Here is a 13433-nt window from a genome sequence, read left to right on the forward strand (position 1 = left end):
CCAGAATCCATGTTCTTACTCATCATACTACATTCCCTTTCAGTATAAGCCCAACATAGTGACCTTTCTAACTAATACCAAAAAAATAGAATAAAAGAATAAACCAAATAATGAACCTAGCTCAGGACGTTCTCGAAACATTTAGGTTTCGAGAATGTCCTTTGATTATTGAGGCAGAGGCTTATTTGGTCTATCTCTTAAGCGGGAGTTAATTATCCTAAAGACTTTAATGTTTCCTTTTTTAAAAAATCCAAATATGGGCAGAGATCCCTCTGCAAATAGAGAAAAACGCACCTTTCTACTTATGGGCCACAATGCGAGGTGCACAGCTGGAGCCACGAGATAAAGGACACCAGTGAATTTCATCTTCCATAGTGTTCATTTTGCACTGCCCTACACTTGTTTTGAGCTGCCATGACCACCAGGAACTGAGTACCAGAACTTGTCCCTCCTCTGCCACTCGGCCAGGAGGAAACTGGTTTAAGAAGCCCTTTGGTATAAATTATGCATGCGACTGAACCTGGGAGTAGATGCAGAAAGAAAGGGACTTAAAGAGGCAGTTCCAGCTGGGCGTGGTGGCTCACACCTGTAACCCCAGCACCTCAGGAGGCTGAGGCGGCAGATCACCTGAGGTCAGGAGTTCGAGACCAGCCTGACCAACATGGTGAAACCCCATCTCAACTAAAAATACAAAAATTAGCCAGGTGTAGTGGCACACACCTGTAATCCCAGCTACTCTGGAGGCTGAGGCACAAGAATTGCTTGAATCCAGGAGATGGAGGTTGCAGTGAGCCAAGATTACGCCACTGCACTCCAGCCTGGGCACCAGAGAGAGGCTCTGTCTAAAAAACAACAACAACAACAACAACAACAAAGAGGCAGTTCTTCATGGCAGTCTTCACACAGAGGTCCCTGCTGCACGGGCATGTTGATGCTGAGTGGGACTGCTCCATTGCCACAGAGGTGGCACATATTCATTTACTTGCCTAGGCCTGGATTACTTCACTTCTAATACCACAGAAATGAAGCCAGCTTTTATGTATGCATCCACACATATATATTTTTTATTTTATTGCTTAACCATCTGAGAGTTAGTTGCAGACATTGTACCATTTATCCCTTATCAGCACGTATCTCCTAAGCCCAGGAATATTCTCCCTCCTAGCCACATACAATTACCACACTCAAGAAAGCAAACATTGGTGTAATAGTACTTTCTAATTTCTAATTCATAGTCACATTTCTCTATTTATACCGATAATGTTCCTTTATAGCTTTTTTTTCAACCTAGAATTCAACTCAGGATCATGCATTACATTTAGTGGTCCCACTCTTTAGAATCTTTTCATCTAGAAGAGTCCCCCAGTCTTGTTTTTCATGACATTGACATGTTTGAAGAAGACGGGCCAGTTGCTTTGCAGAATTGTCTTTGATTTGGATTTTTCTATTTCCTCATAATGAGATTCAGATCAAACCTTTTTGGCAGGAATATCACAGAGGTGATGTTGTGTCCCTCTCGGCCCATCATATCAAGGGATGCAAAATGTCAGTTTCTTCCATTGTAGGTGATGTTAAATTTTATTATTTGGTTGAAGGTGATGTCTGCCCCATTTTTCCATTGTAAAGACACTTTGCCTCTTTTTAATGAATAAGTAGTCTGTGATAATTTGAGACCACATGAAGCCAATTATTAAACCGAAATATTAATAGCAACTATTGTTTTACATATGAAATAAAGACCAGTCCCTCTGAAAGAGGTGAAGCCAAGGCCTCAGTCACTTGGGTTCCTGGGTTTCCTGCTTCCTAGAGCAGGCCCTGTTGGTGTTGAGAAGAGAAAACAGAAGCAGAGGGTAGGGTATGCTTTATGGAATGCTACCATCAATCCTGATACCCTCTGACTTCCATCTGGAAGGCAGCACTTTTTATTTAACCCTGAGGAAGGAATGCGATCATTGACTCTGTCTGGCAAAACTACTTTTTGGTCAGAAATCTGTATCCAATAATCTCATCAGCTCTAAAGCTGGGATCTCCCTAGTCAGAGCCTTCAGACTAGGGGTGGAAGGAGTTTGCACCCTCTCCAGTCCTCCTTCCATCTCAGGATTTCATCCGTAAGATGAGAATAAAAACAACCACCACTCAATTCCTCCCAGTTCTTGGCAATTTTCCAAATGAACAGCCACGATTCTAGTCAAGAGTCATGTCATTTTGGCCATGGGAGATATCAGGTCCCTGGTGCTTAGCAGGACTGGAAAAGAGGGACAAACCTGAGAATGAGTGGAATAAACCATCCTAACACCAGGACAGTTTCTCCCTTCTAGCCAAAATACAATTACCAGTTCTTCATAGCAGTCTTCACACAGAGGTCCTTCAACCAAGTTAGAAGAGAGCTTCCTTCTTCCTGCTGATTCTGTTTTCTCACGCAGGCTTTTTCCCCTTTTGTTTTTAAAGACGATGATGCCTCACCCCACGATGTGGCCCCACCATTGGATCTTCTACCCCCGATTAAAGGAAAAAAAAGTCCTGAGAGCCAGAAGGGCCTGGACAGCCCTAGGACATCAGACCACAGCAGCCCCCCAAGTCTCCCAAACATGAGAGCGCCCAGGAGGGCACTGCCAGCAGCTCAAGGTAATCATTCCCAGGGTGCATAGACGCCCCCCACTGGCTTGAATGTGGCTCATTGCCAGGGCTGCGAGGCTGCTATGATGTAAGTTTTCTGAAAGGCATTCCATCGAAAAGGGGTAATTGACACTGTTTCTGATGATGTCAGTGGGATTAATGTTCCCCATGCGTATTCCTAAAGGGTCAGTACATGTTTTAAGGGTTTGCTGCACCAACATGCACTGCTACGCTGTTTTGTGCTTTCCTCACTCCTGGCAGCAGCATTTGATGACACAGCTCCCTGTGCTCCTGGGGGAGACACACTACTGGATTTACCAGGCACACTCCAAACTGAGCCATAACCCTTGCCCCCTGAGGCAAGAGAGCCTGATGAGCCTGCCAACAGAAGAGTCCCCAGACAGAAGTCAACTCCAGCTCAGGGCAGAGCCTGTTCACAGAGAGGGAAAGACCCTGATTTCTAGAGAAGGGTGAGGCAGGGCAAGGCCATTCCCTCTAGGATTTAGCCTCGCTTCAAGTACTTATCCTTAAGGAGCTAATAGTCAAGGAGGGGACTAAGGTGCTTATACAGAGCAATAATGCAAGGACAGTGCAAGAGCAGCTCCCCCGGGGCTTCCATCTAAAGGTAGCTCATAGAGCAAAAATTGCTTAGAGTCCAAGTTACCCCTGAAAAGTCCCTGGGAAGGTGCCACGCTGGAGACTGACAGACCATTTTCAGGAACGTGTGGTCCAGGCAGCTGTTTCTGCTTCGTTGAAGGCTTGGGCTGCTTTCTCAGTTTGAGCACCAGATGAAGGAGATGCCATGTGTTTGGGGGACAGATTGTATAAAGAAAGAGTATCTCTGTTAACAGCAGAATCACACTCAGGGCTGTGAGAAGCTCACACTTTGAGAGGCATGTGGGAACAGACAGCCATCACAGAGGTAACGGATTTCACATCTTTCATTTCATGCTCACTCAGGGACAGAATGCCTCAGTATTTAAATCAGTCTCACTTGCTCTCTGTCTCCGCCACTGTCCAGCACACCTCCTTCTCATTCTCTCCCCAGAGCATATACAGTTGAATTCTTTAAGCATAAATTAAATCCACAGATTAATAGTTCCATTCTGTGTTTGCAGCTTCTGTTTCAGGCTGAGATGGTCAAAATTAAATCCCTTCCTTCCCCGCAACACTCTCTCTATCCCTAGAGGCGTTGTTTTCACCTAGAAACCATTCCAGGGTTGGAAATTCTCTTTCACAACCCCCTCCCCTTTATACTTGTGTGACAGCAATGTTCTTTTCATTTTGATACAATTGAACCAAACTTGGTGTACTGTTATGTCACCACCTGGGGCCTTCCTAGGAAGTTGCATGGCCTTGGACAAATCACAGCAAATAGATACTCAAGCCTACTTTAGACATCCTTATAAAGGGAGAATCTGATTAGAATGACAGTGGCTGGGCACGGTGGCTCGTGCCTATAATACCAGCACTTTGGGAGGCTGAGGTGGGTGGATCACGAGGTCAGGAGTTCAAGACCAGCTTGTGCAAAAAGGTGAAACCCCATCTCTACTAAAAATAAAAATAAAAAAAAATTAGCCAGGCATGGTGGTGCACATCTGTGATCCCAGCTACTCAGGAGGCTGAGGCAGGAGAATCACTTGAACCCGGGAGGCAGAGGTTGCAGTGAGCTGAGATAGCACCATTGCACTCCAGCCTGAGCAACAGAGCAAGACTCTGTCTCAAAAAAAACAAAAAAAAAAAGGATAGAATGCCAGGACCAGGACTGGGAAAAGAGAGCAGCCTGAAGCCTCAAGTGTGTGTGTTGGGTGTGTGCATGTGTGTAAGTGAATGTGTGTGGGATGTGTGCTTATATGCCCATGAGTACATGTGTGTGCTTGTGTGCATGCATGTCATTGTGCACATTTATATAGGCATGGCTGCATATGCACGTGCATGTCTATATATTCAGTCCTGTGAATGTATGTGTCATATGCTCATGTATGTCACTGTTCATGTGTATGGGGGTGTGTGTGCATGCTTACCCTGTGAGAGTGTGCATATATGTGTGTGTGCCCCTGTGCGAATATGTCAGTGTGTGTTTGTAAGTGTTCATGTGTATGGGGGTGTGTGTGCATGCTTACCCTGTGAGAGTGTGCATATTTGTGTGTGTGCCCCTGTGCGAATATGTCAGTGTGTGTTTGTAAGTGTGCATGTGTATGTGTGTACTCCTTAGCATCCACTCTAGCTGGTGGCCTGCTAGTCCAGGTAGCTGGACTCCTGGACCCTTTGTCTTGGAGATGGGGAAGGTAAGTATGGTGTAATATGAATAAATTTGGTCTTTGTCCCTGGTTTCTATTACTAGGCTAAAACTCTTGGAATTTTCTGAATGATAGTAGTATCTTTTGTTATTCATAATGAGCCCCTTTGAAAACACCTGAGTTTATGCTAATGAGGTGATGTAGGGTAAGGCCCCTAGGTAGCCTCATGATGGGGCCAGTGCCCAGAAGGACCAAGCGATAAGAGAAATAGAGGGTTGGAGCTTCCACCCACAACCTCCAGGAAAGGGGAGGGGACACTGGAGATCAAGCTCTTTATTAGCTGTTGACCACGAATTGATAAGCTTCAGCGTTGCTGAGCGTTTCTAGGTGGGAGGGCAGCAGGCCCAGGGAGGGCACGGAAGCTCAGCACATCCTCGCCCATCTCTTCATATGGCTGTTCACGATATCCTTTCTAATGTCCTTTATAAATAAGCCAGAAAATGTAAGTAAGCGTTTCCCTGAGTTCTGTGAGCTGTCCTACCAAATTGTTGAACCCAAGGAGAGGGAGGACTGTGGGAGGCCCCATTAGAGCTGGTCAGTCAGAAGTACAGGTCACAATCTGGGACTTGCAATTGGCATCTGAAGTGGGGGGCAATCTTGTGAACTGAGCCCTACCCCGTGGGATCTGACACCATTTCCAGGTAGAGAGTGTCAGAACTGAATTAAATTATACAACAACCAGTTGGTATCTGCTGGAGAATTGCTTGGCATGGGGGAAACCCCGCAATCTAGTCCCAGGAGTGTTCTGGGTTGAGCGTTGAGATTCAAGTGGGGAATAAATGACTTGTTTTTTTACTTTTACAGTCAGGTTATAAAAAATACCTTCAATCTTTCTAAGTAACTAGGGAGACACAGCATCCTTCTCCTTGACCTGAGCCCCTGGCATCACCAAGCCATCCCAGTATTTCATCTAGATGTTATGGCCGTGTATGCTGAGTACTGCACAGGACATCTGACGGAGGCGGACAGCAGAGGCAGGAAGCGGGAAGCCCTGTTCTCAGGGGCTGGGCTGCACACAGCTGAAGGAAGGGACTCCCTTTCCTTCACACAGAGTGCCCCCGCTCACTTAGCCCTGGCCGAGGTAGCCAGGCTCTCCTGAAGGCATGATGTAGGCAAGTGGTAGCCCCTCCCCGTTCATCCCACCTTGACCCCCGGAAGGCAGGGCCGGAACAATAGCCCTGCTCTGCTGAGTCCCAGGAGTAGGGCTCACCCTATACTCTGGTGGGCACCCGAGCACACAGGCATCTACGGGTGTGTGCCCGCGGGGGACTAGGGAAACATGGCCCAGGTTCAGTCTGTCTCCCTCACCAGCATGGTACTGACACTGCCTATGCTTGTGCTTATTTTCAAGAAGATTCCAGCGACCCTACACTGGGACACTTCTTGCTGGGTCCAGATGGAGAAAAAGTCTGCCTGTCCCTCCCAGGGTGTACCCAAACCGAGGCGCTTCCATCGGGTAAAGGTAAGCTAACACATTCCAGGGCAGCCTTGTTTTTTTTTTTTCAAAGGGGAAGATGTTACCTGCAGCTTCCAAATTTTCCCAGCAGCAGAGACATCATTAAAAACAGACGCAAGTCAGACAGTTTCTCCCCTTTCACTGACACAGAGGTGCTTCTGTAGCTCAGACACAATGATCCAATGTTTGCATAACAAGTTTACTCTTGCTGGAGCATTTGGAGAGAGAAGTTCCAGTGGAATGGCTTGGAAGAGGTCTAATGTGCCACGCTGATGCCTTGAGAATGATAAAGTCCTTTTGGTATTTGCCCAAACTAAACACTGCCTTTTCTCTTCTTTCCAACCACCCTGCAGAGGTGGAGATGGCTAATTGGTAATCCAATCAGGTATCCTTGTTATGTGCATTGGTTCATCCCTGTGAATCATCTGGCTCCTGACAGATAGCAAGGCAGTTTCCAAAAACCCTTCTGGCATGTTCACTTTTTAGAAAAGAGATGCTGCCTCTGGGCAATAGCCATTTTGCAAAGGAAAAAAGAAATGAAGTCAGAGGGTGATGAGCATCAACCACCCAGAAACCACCGTGATGTGTATGCATGAGTCTGCAGCCAGCAGGCCCCTTGATGTGGGAGATTAAAAGCTGCACTCATTTGGGGGGTTACGTCATGACCGGCTCAATAAAAAGAGCATGGATTCAGAGCTAGATTTGAGGAGCTCTGGCCTCGCCTCTAAGTTGCCAGATGACTTTGAGTCAGTCCCTCATCCTCCCTGTATCCAAGGTTCCTCCACCAAAATGAGAGGATTGATTCCTCCCCTGAGAAATTCCTTGACCATTGCTGCATTTTACATCTCGTGTTCGCTGCTATTGAAGCAGCCACCCAGTATGTGGATTTCCAGAAAGTAGAATGTATTTGATTCCAAATTCAGCATCAAAGAACTTCCAGCAGCAGTTGGTTTATACCAGGATATGAGTATAAAAATATCTTGGTTCTGAATTGGTGGAAGCAGGAGTTAGACAGGTGGAGGCCACTGTCAGCATGACACAGCTGGTGCAACAGCTGGAAGCAAATATGATTCTGTTCACCTGCTGCACATTTGTCCACTCTGTTCCAGGAGAAATAGTTCCCCCTTTTGGCACAGCGAAAGCTAGAAGCAGAAAAGGAAATATTTAGGCTGTAAGTTTATTGTCACCATTGTCAATATGATGCTTCAGTCATTTTAGTATCCCTGGCACCTAGCATAGTCCCTGACATATACATAGAAGGTTCACAATAAATGTTCATTTAAATTTTTTGAAAAATATTTCAATAATTTCCATGACATGGAGAAAGAGAAAGATGAAACTTATGCTGATAAACGAAGACATGCCGGCCATCTTGTCCCAGTCCCACAGATGGTATATTTAATCCTACTTGCCTCTCAAACCTAAAGGCATTCGCTGCATGCTTATTGAATGAATGAATGAATGAATCAGTTAGCCACTGGCCTTTCTCAAGCCTTTCCTCCATGGGCAGTTGGTTGAATTTCAGTCTTGACGGTGACAGGATGTTGCTCAAGAAGGTGGTGAAAGATCTTAAACCCACATCTTCCTATAAAGGTCTGGCTTTCTAAGAGTCTCTGTTAATCAGCAAAGATTTTTTTGGTTTGGGCTTTTTTGTTTGTTTGTTTTTTTGGTTTGGTTTGGTTTGGGAGACAGTATACTGAAAAAAATTTTTCCTCTCGCAAAATATTAGGTTGGTGCAAAAGTAATTGTGGTTTTGCCATTACTTTTAATTGCAAAAACCACAATTACTTTTGCACCAAAGTATAATTGCTCCAACCACACCAAACTCTTTGCAGATCAGTTTGTTCAAAATCATCTTAATCACTGTCTCCACCCTCCCCTTCCAGCCTCATCTCCTACTATATTCCAGCCCACCCCTTGCTCATCTCTTTGATGACCTAAAAATTCAGTCTTCATTCTTTTCTCTCCAAACTTTTGCTCAAGTTTCCGCCAAATATTTAGAATAGCTTTAAGTTCATCTTTTCTGGAACATTTTCCTTAATAAATCCACCTCACTGCACACAACTGCCTAGATGTAGCCTCAACCCCATTCCTCTCTCTCTTTCTCAATCCCACTTTTGTGATTATTGTATTTATCTGCATCTGTTTTCTGTTTAGCTTCCAATATATGAGCCCTAGAGAACGTCTCATCTCCATCATATGTCCAGGAAAAGCTTGTTGATTGACTGAATACTCCAGGTGCCACAAAGGAAAGTTCTTTAGGGATCATAGTTGTTGTTGGGTTTTTTGTTTTTTGTTTTAATTAAAAAAAAAAAAAAAAAAAAAACTCTTGAGTAAAGGAAGGAATACGATCCATCTGATCTTTCTGAGACTTCCAGGCTCTGTCAACAACTATTTGGAAATAAATTCTTAGGCAATTAGATCATGATATCTTCTTTCAGACAGCATAGGGAAATTAATATAAACCTTCAGACGAAAAAAAAAAAAGATGTGAAGACTAGAGCTGGAATTTGACCCTTTTGGTCATGTTGGGATATTGAACATTTAGAAAATTGAAAGTCTTGAGAAAGGAAAAGTTAACTTAGAAGGATACAAGTCAAACCACTGGATATGCCCTCTGAATTGCTTATCCTTGATTCAAATCCTTCATCCACTCCCCTAGTCACAGTGCCAGCAATAGAAGTTTTCTCTCAGAAGTTCTTTTATTCAGAAGTTTGTTTTACAAAGAAGTTCAAGGATGTTTATGCCAATGATTCAGGTTGGGCATCAAGTCATGTAAATTTAAATTCCTGGTCTCTTTCAGAGTTTCTGTTTAGTATTTGTTCTGGTTCTAAATGGATTTTTACCCTCAAAATGTTTCTTGGGTGTTTTTTGTTTTTTTAGACAGGGTCTTGCTCTGTCACACAGGCTAGAGTACAGTGGTGCAATCATGACTCACTGAAGCCTCAAACTCCTGGGTTCAAGCTATCCTCCCACCTCAGCCTCCAAATAGCTGGGGCTACAGGCACGAGCCACCATGCCTGGCCTTTTTTTTTTTTTTTTTTTTTGAGATGGGGTCTCCCTATGTTGCCCAGGCTGGTCTCAAACTCCTGGCCTCAAGCAATCCTCCCACCTAGGTCTCTCAAAGCGCTGGGATACAGGCATAAGCCACTGCACCCAGCCTTTCTTGTTTGTTTGTTGTTGTTGTCCTTTGTCATTTAATTAGCATCCTTCCCCCTTGCAACTGTTTCTTGGTGTGGTGGTTTTAAAATACATCCACAAATTCTTTGACACTTCCCCCCTCAAAAGGGAGAAACTAACTCTTCTCCCCTTGAGTGTGAGTGGGATATGATGGCTCACTTCTAAATAAAGATAGACTATGGCAGAATTGATGGTATGTGACTTCTGAGACTGGGGTGATAAAAGGCACCAAGGCTTCCTCCTTGCTCTCTCTCTCTTGGATTACTCACTCGGGGGAAAGCCAACCACCATGTCTGTGATGAGGCCACTCAAGCAGCCTATGGCAAGCAGTCCACATGGCAAGGAACAGAAGCCCCTTGCCAACAGCCAGAATGAACTTCCCAGGCTTGTGCGGGAGTTGCCTTGAGAGGAGGTTCTCCAGCCCCAGTCAAGTCTTCAGATGACTGCATCCCTGGCTGACACTCTGTCTGTGACCTCACAAAAGGCTGCACCAGAACCACACACCTAAGCCACTCCAAGATTCCCACAGAAACTGAGACATAACAAAGGTTTATTGTTTCAGGTTTCAGGATCATTTATTTTGCAGTAATAGATAACTAGTATGTTAGATAACTAGTATTCTTGGTGTCATTTTGTGATGGTCTGTGATTTGGTTGACAGAAAGATGAGTCTAAGAATATCCCAGCTGGTCTCAAAACACTGATCATTTAGGGGTAAACATAGGCTAAGTGACTGTTCTCCCCATTTTTCCTTTGGGATAAGTTGGCTGTGGGACCCCGCAGGTAAAAGAATCCTTCCATGTTGGTGGAGTACTGTTTAAAGTATGATTTTCCTTAAGTAGCCCATCTCTTAGTAGCTGTTACCTTACTGATGATGCCAAGAGATGTAAGGGAGGACAATTAATTTCAATAAGGCCATGTGAGGAAAAAGAAAAAACTCTGGTTTTATTCCCACCTGTACTGCCCAGGATTTCTGTGATCACAGGCAAATAACTTCATTGCCTTGGACCTCAGCTTCCTCATATGGAAAAAGAGGAGTTGGTATTAGATCCAGTCCTCATAGCACATGTCCCGTCAAACTCCAATTCCTCAGAAGGTTAACAGGCATTGTGTAAAAAAGGAAAGGTTCTAGGGCCAGATACATTTGGAAACCAGTGGACCAAAGTTAAGCAGATCCCTTACCACAGGACTTCCTAGAGCCTCCGATATGCTGATGTGCACCATGGTTCTTCAGGATGGGGATATGCACTGTTTCCCAAACTTATTTGATCACTGAATCCCTTTGTTTTTGGTAAAGCATCATGTGGATCTAAAAAGTTTTTGGCAAACTTTGGAAAATGCTAAACTGATGATTTCTAAGGTTCTCCTAACATGGCATGTTTCTAAATACGCCCCTTTCCCCAAGGAGACTCTCTCAGTGGAGCAGTTCTTGTGTTTAAATCCTGAAACAGGATTTCAGCCATTAATCATTTGTGACTATTATTATTTTTATTCTCTAAACATCAGTTCTGAATCATAGAGTCCACAATCCATCCATCTCTGGATAGGAAGAAATACAGGAAGATAGGAGCCCCACGTGGTTATAGTGTACATTGTCCCTTGTGCCTTTTCAGTGTTTTTCATAACCCTCATGAGAAATAATGTTGGCAGATGTTACCAGTACTAGTGATCTCCGGTCAAACGTTTGAATAAAGGAAAATGTGGCTGGATATGGTCTCTGGGCACCCAGCATTTCCTTCCAGTGGGCCTTCCTGTACTACAGAGGCTAGAAGGCTAAAAACTACATTTCCCAGATAACCTTTGCAGCTAGGGAGCTGGATGCAAATTATTTTCTGCCAATTAGATGTGCTTGCATGAGATTTGGAGAGCAGAAGTGAGGCAGAAGCATCAAAGCTCTGGGCACTGAGCTCACGAAGACTGAGCATGATAAGAGGCAGTTACTCTATAGTAACTCTGTTTCTTCTTAAAAATATCTGGGCAGTTTCTGTTCTGGGCTCAACCCCGACTAAAAAGCTCTCCTTACAAAAATTACAGGAGATTCCCATCAGGCTTGGCATGGCGCTAAGTTAGGTCTATCACATGTACCACAGTGTTGAGTGATTGTAGAAGGGCAGGCTGTGATAGCTGCATTTGTCCCAGCCTTCAGAAGGAAGCAGTGTTCTTTCCCTCACTGTGGTGAGACCAGCAAGGCCTCACAGCCCACTCTGGAAGGTGTCCTGATAGCCACCAGTAGACAGCTACTAAAACACAGTAGGGACTCTCCTTCATTTCCTTTGACAGAAACCTCTTGTGATTCCTAGAAACATAAAGACTTCCCTACCTCATATGTAGCTGAAAAGGTGGCATCATCACCACTTCATGGCTTCCGAAGAAGAAACATGTCAAGAATAATAGCTCGCAGCCAGGCGCGATGGCTCATGACTGTAATCCACTTTGGGAGGCTGAGGAGGATGGATCACCTGAGGTCAGGTGACTCTACTAAAAATACAAAAATTAGCCAGGCATGATGGCAGGTGCCTGTAATCCCAGCTACTCGGGAGGCTGAGGCAGGAGAATTATTTGAATCCAGGAGGCAGAGATTGCAGTGAGCCCAGATAGTGCCATTGCACTCCAGCCTGGGCAACAGAGTGAGACTCCGTCTCAGGAAAAAAAAAGAATAATAGCTTGCTTTGAATCCACTAGCTATTCATTTTCTGAAGAAAAAATCAATACAAAGTACTGAAGACTATATTATTTCTTTTTTTTTTAAGATGATGGTACTTATGTCATTTTTTATAGAACCTGTGAAGTTATGAATTCTACCTCCCTTGCATTTGTTCTGTTTCAGAGAACCCTAGAGTCAAGAGGGAACTTAGGCATCACCGTCATCAGTATTTAAGCAAAGGAAGCATTTAATCAGACTTTCTGAGGATACCAGTAAATAAAACAGATAAAAGCAGAACTATCCGGTTGAAGTGGATATGGTCTAATTATGTCCCTCCCAACTTCTCTGAACCCAACTAACTCTTTCCCTCCTAAGATGGTTCTAGGAGTGGGGGTGGGGGACTATGCAGGGCCACTAGAGCTATGTGACAATTAGAAAACCTGCTGGGCCAGGCACGGTGGCTCATGCCTATAATCCCAGCACTTTGGGAGGCTGAGGCAGGAGGATCATTTGAGCCCAGGAGTTTGAGACCAACCTGAGTGATATCGTTTGGCTGTGTCCCCACCCAAATTTCATCTTGAATTGTAACTCCCACAATCCCCACATGTCATGGGAGGAACCCGGTGGGAGGTGATTGAATTATGGGGGCAGCTCTTTCCTGTGCTGTTCTCCTGATAGTGAATGAGTCTCACGAGATCTCATGGTTTTAAAAAGGGGAGTTTCCCTGCACAAGCTCTCTTTGCCTGCTGCCATCCATGTAAGATGTGACTTACTCCTCCTTGCCTTTTGCCATGATTGTGAGGCCTCCTCAGCCGCATGAAACTGTGAGTCCAATTAAACCTCTTTCTTCTGTAAATTGCCTAGTTTCGGTTATGTCTTTATCAGCAGCATGAAAACGGACTAATACACTGCGCAACATAGTGCGATCCCATCTCTGCAAAAACTTTTAAAAATTAGCTGGGCCTGGTGTGTACACCTGTGGTCCCAGCTACTCCAGGGGCTGAGGTGGGAGTATTGCTTGAGCCTGGGAAGTCAAGGCTGCAGTGAGCCATGATTGCACCACTGCACACCAGCCTAGGCAATAGAGTGACACCTTGTCTCAAAAAGAGAAAAGAAAACCTCTGATTTTATGGATAAGGAAACTGATGCCCAAAGAGGTATGATTTGCTCAAAGCCACACAGCTTTTATATGGCAAATCCAAGGCTCAAACCCAGATCTTCCTTCATCCAGTGAGGCC

The 13433-nt window shown here is 44.7% G+C and overlaps 1 protein-coding gene and 1 long non-coding RNA gene across 2 annotated transcripts in view; one reads left to right on the forward strand and one right to left on the reverse strand.

Annotated features, from left to right (window-relative positions):
* Positions 1–13433, forward strand: part of KIAA2012 (KIAA2012 ortholog) — a 134700-nt gene that overhangs the window by 35697 nt on the left and 85570 nt on the right. Inside the window, exons 10-11 of the mRNA XM_054549668.2 lie at positions 2449–2625; positions 6268–6378. Coding sequence (XP_054405643.1) covers positions 2449–2625; positions 6268–6378 — 288 coding nt within the window. The remainder of the gene's footprint in view (positions 1–2448; positions 2626–6267; positions 6379–13433) is intronic.
* LOC129058102 (uncharacterized) lies at positions 4385–10031 on the reverse strand. Its single transcript, XR_008522963.1, has 3 exons — positions 9822–10031; positions 6438–7514; positions 4385–5336 (listed from the first exon to the last, which is right to left on the reverse strand). It is a non-coding gene; the product is annotated as an uncharacterized LOC129058102 (long non-coding RNA).

The sequence above is a fragment of the Pongo abelii genome, chromosome 11, assembly GCF_028885655.2.
Source record: "Pongo abelii isolate AG06213 chromosome 11, NHGRI_mPonAbe1-v2.0_pri, whole genome shotgun sequence".
NCBI lineage: Eukaryota > Metazoa > Chordata > Mammalia > Primates > Hominidae > Pongo > Pongo abelii.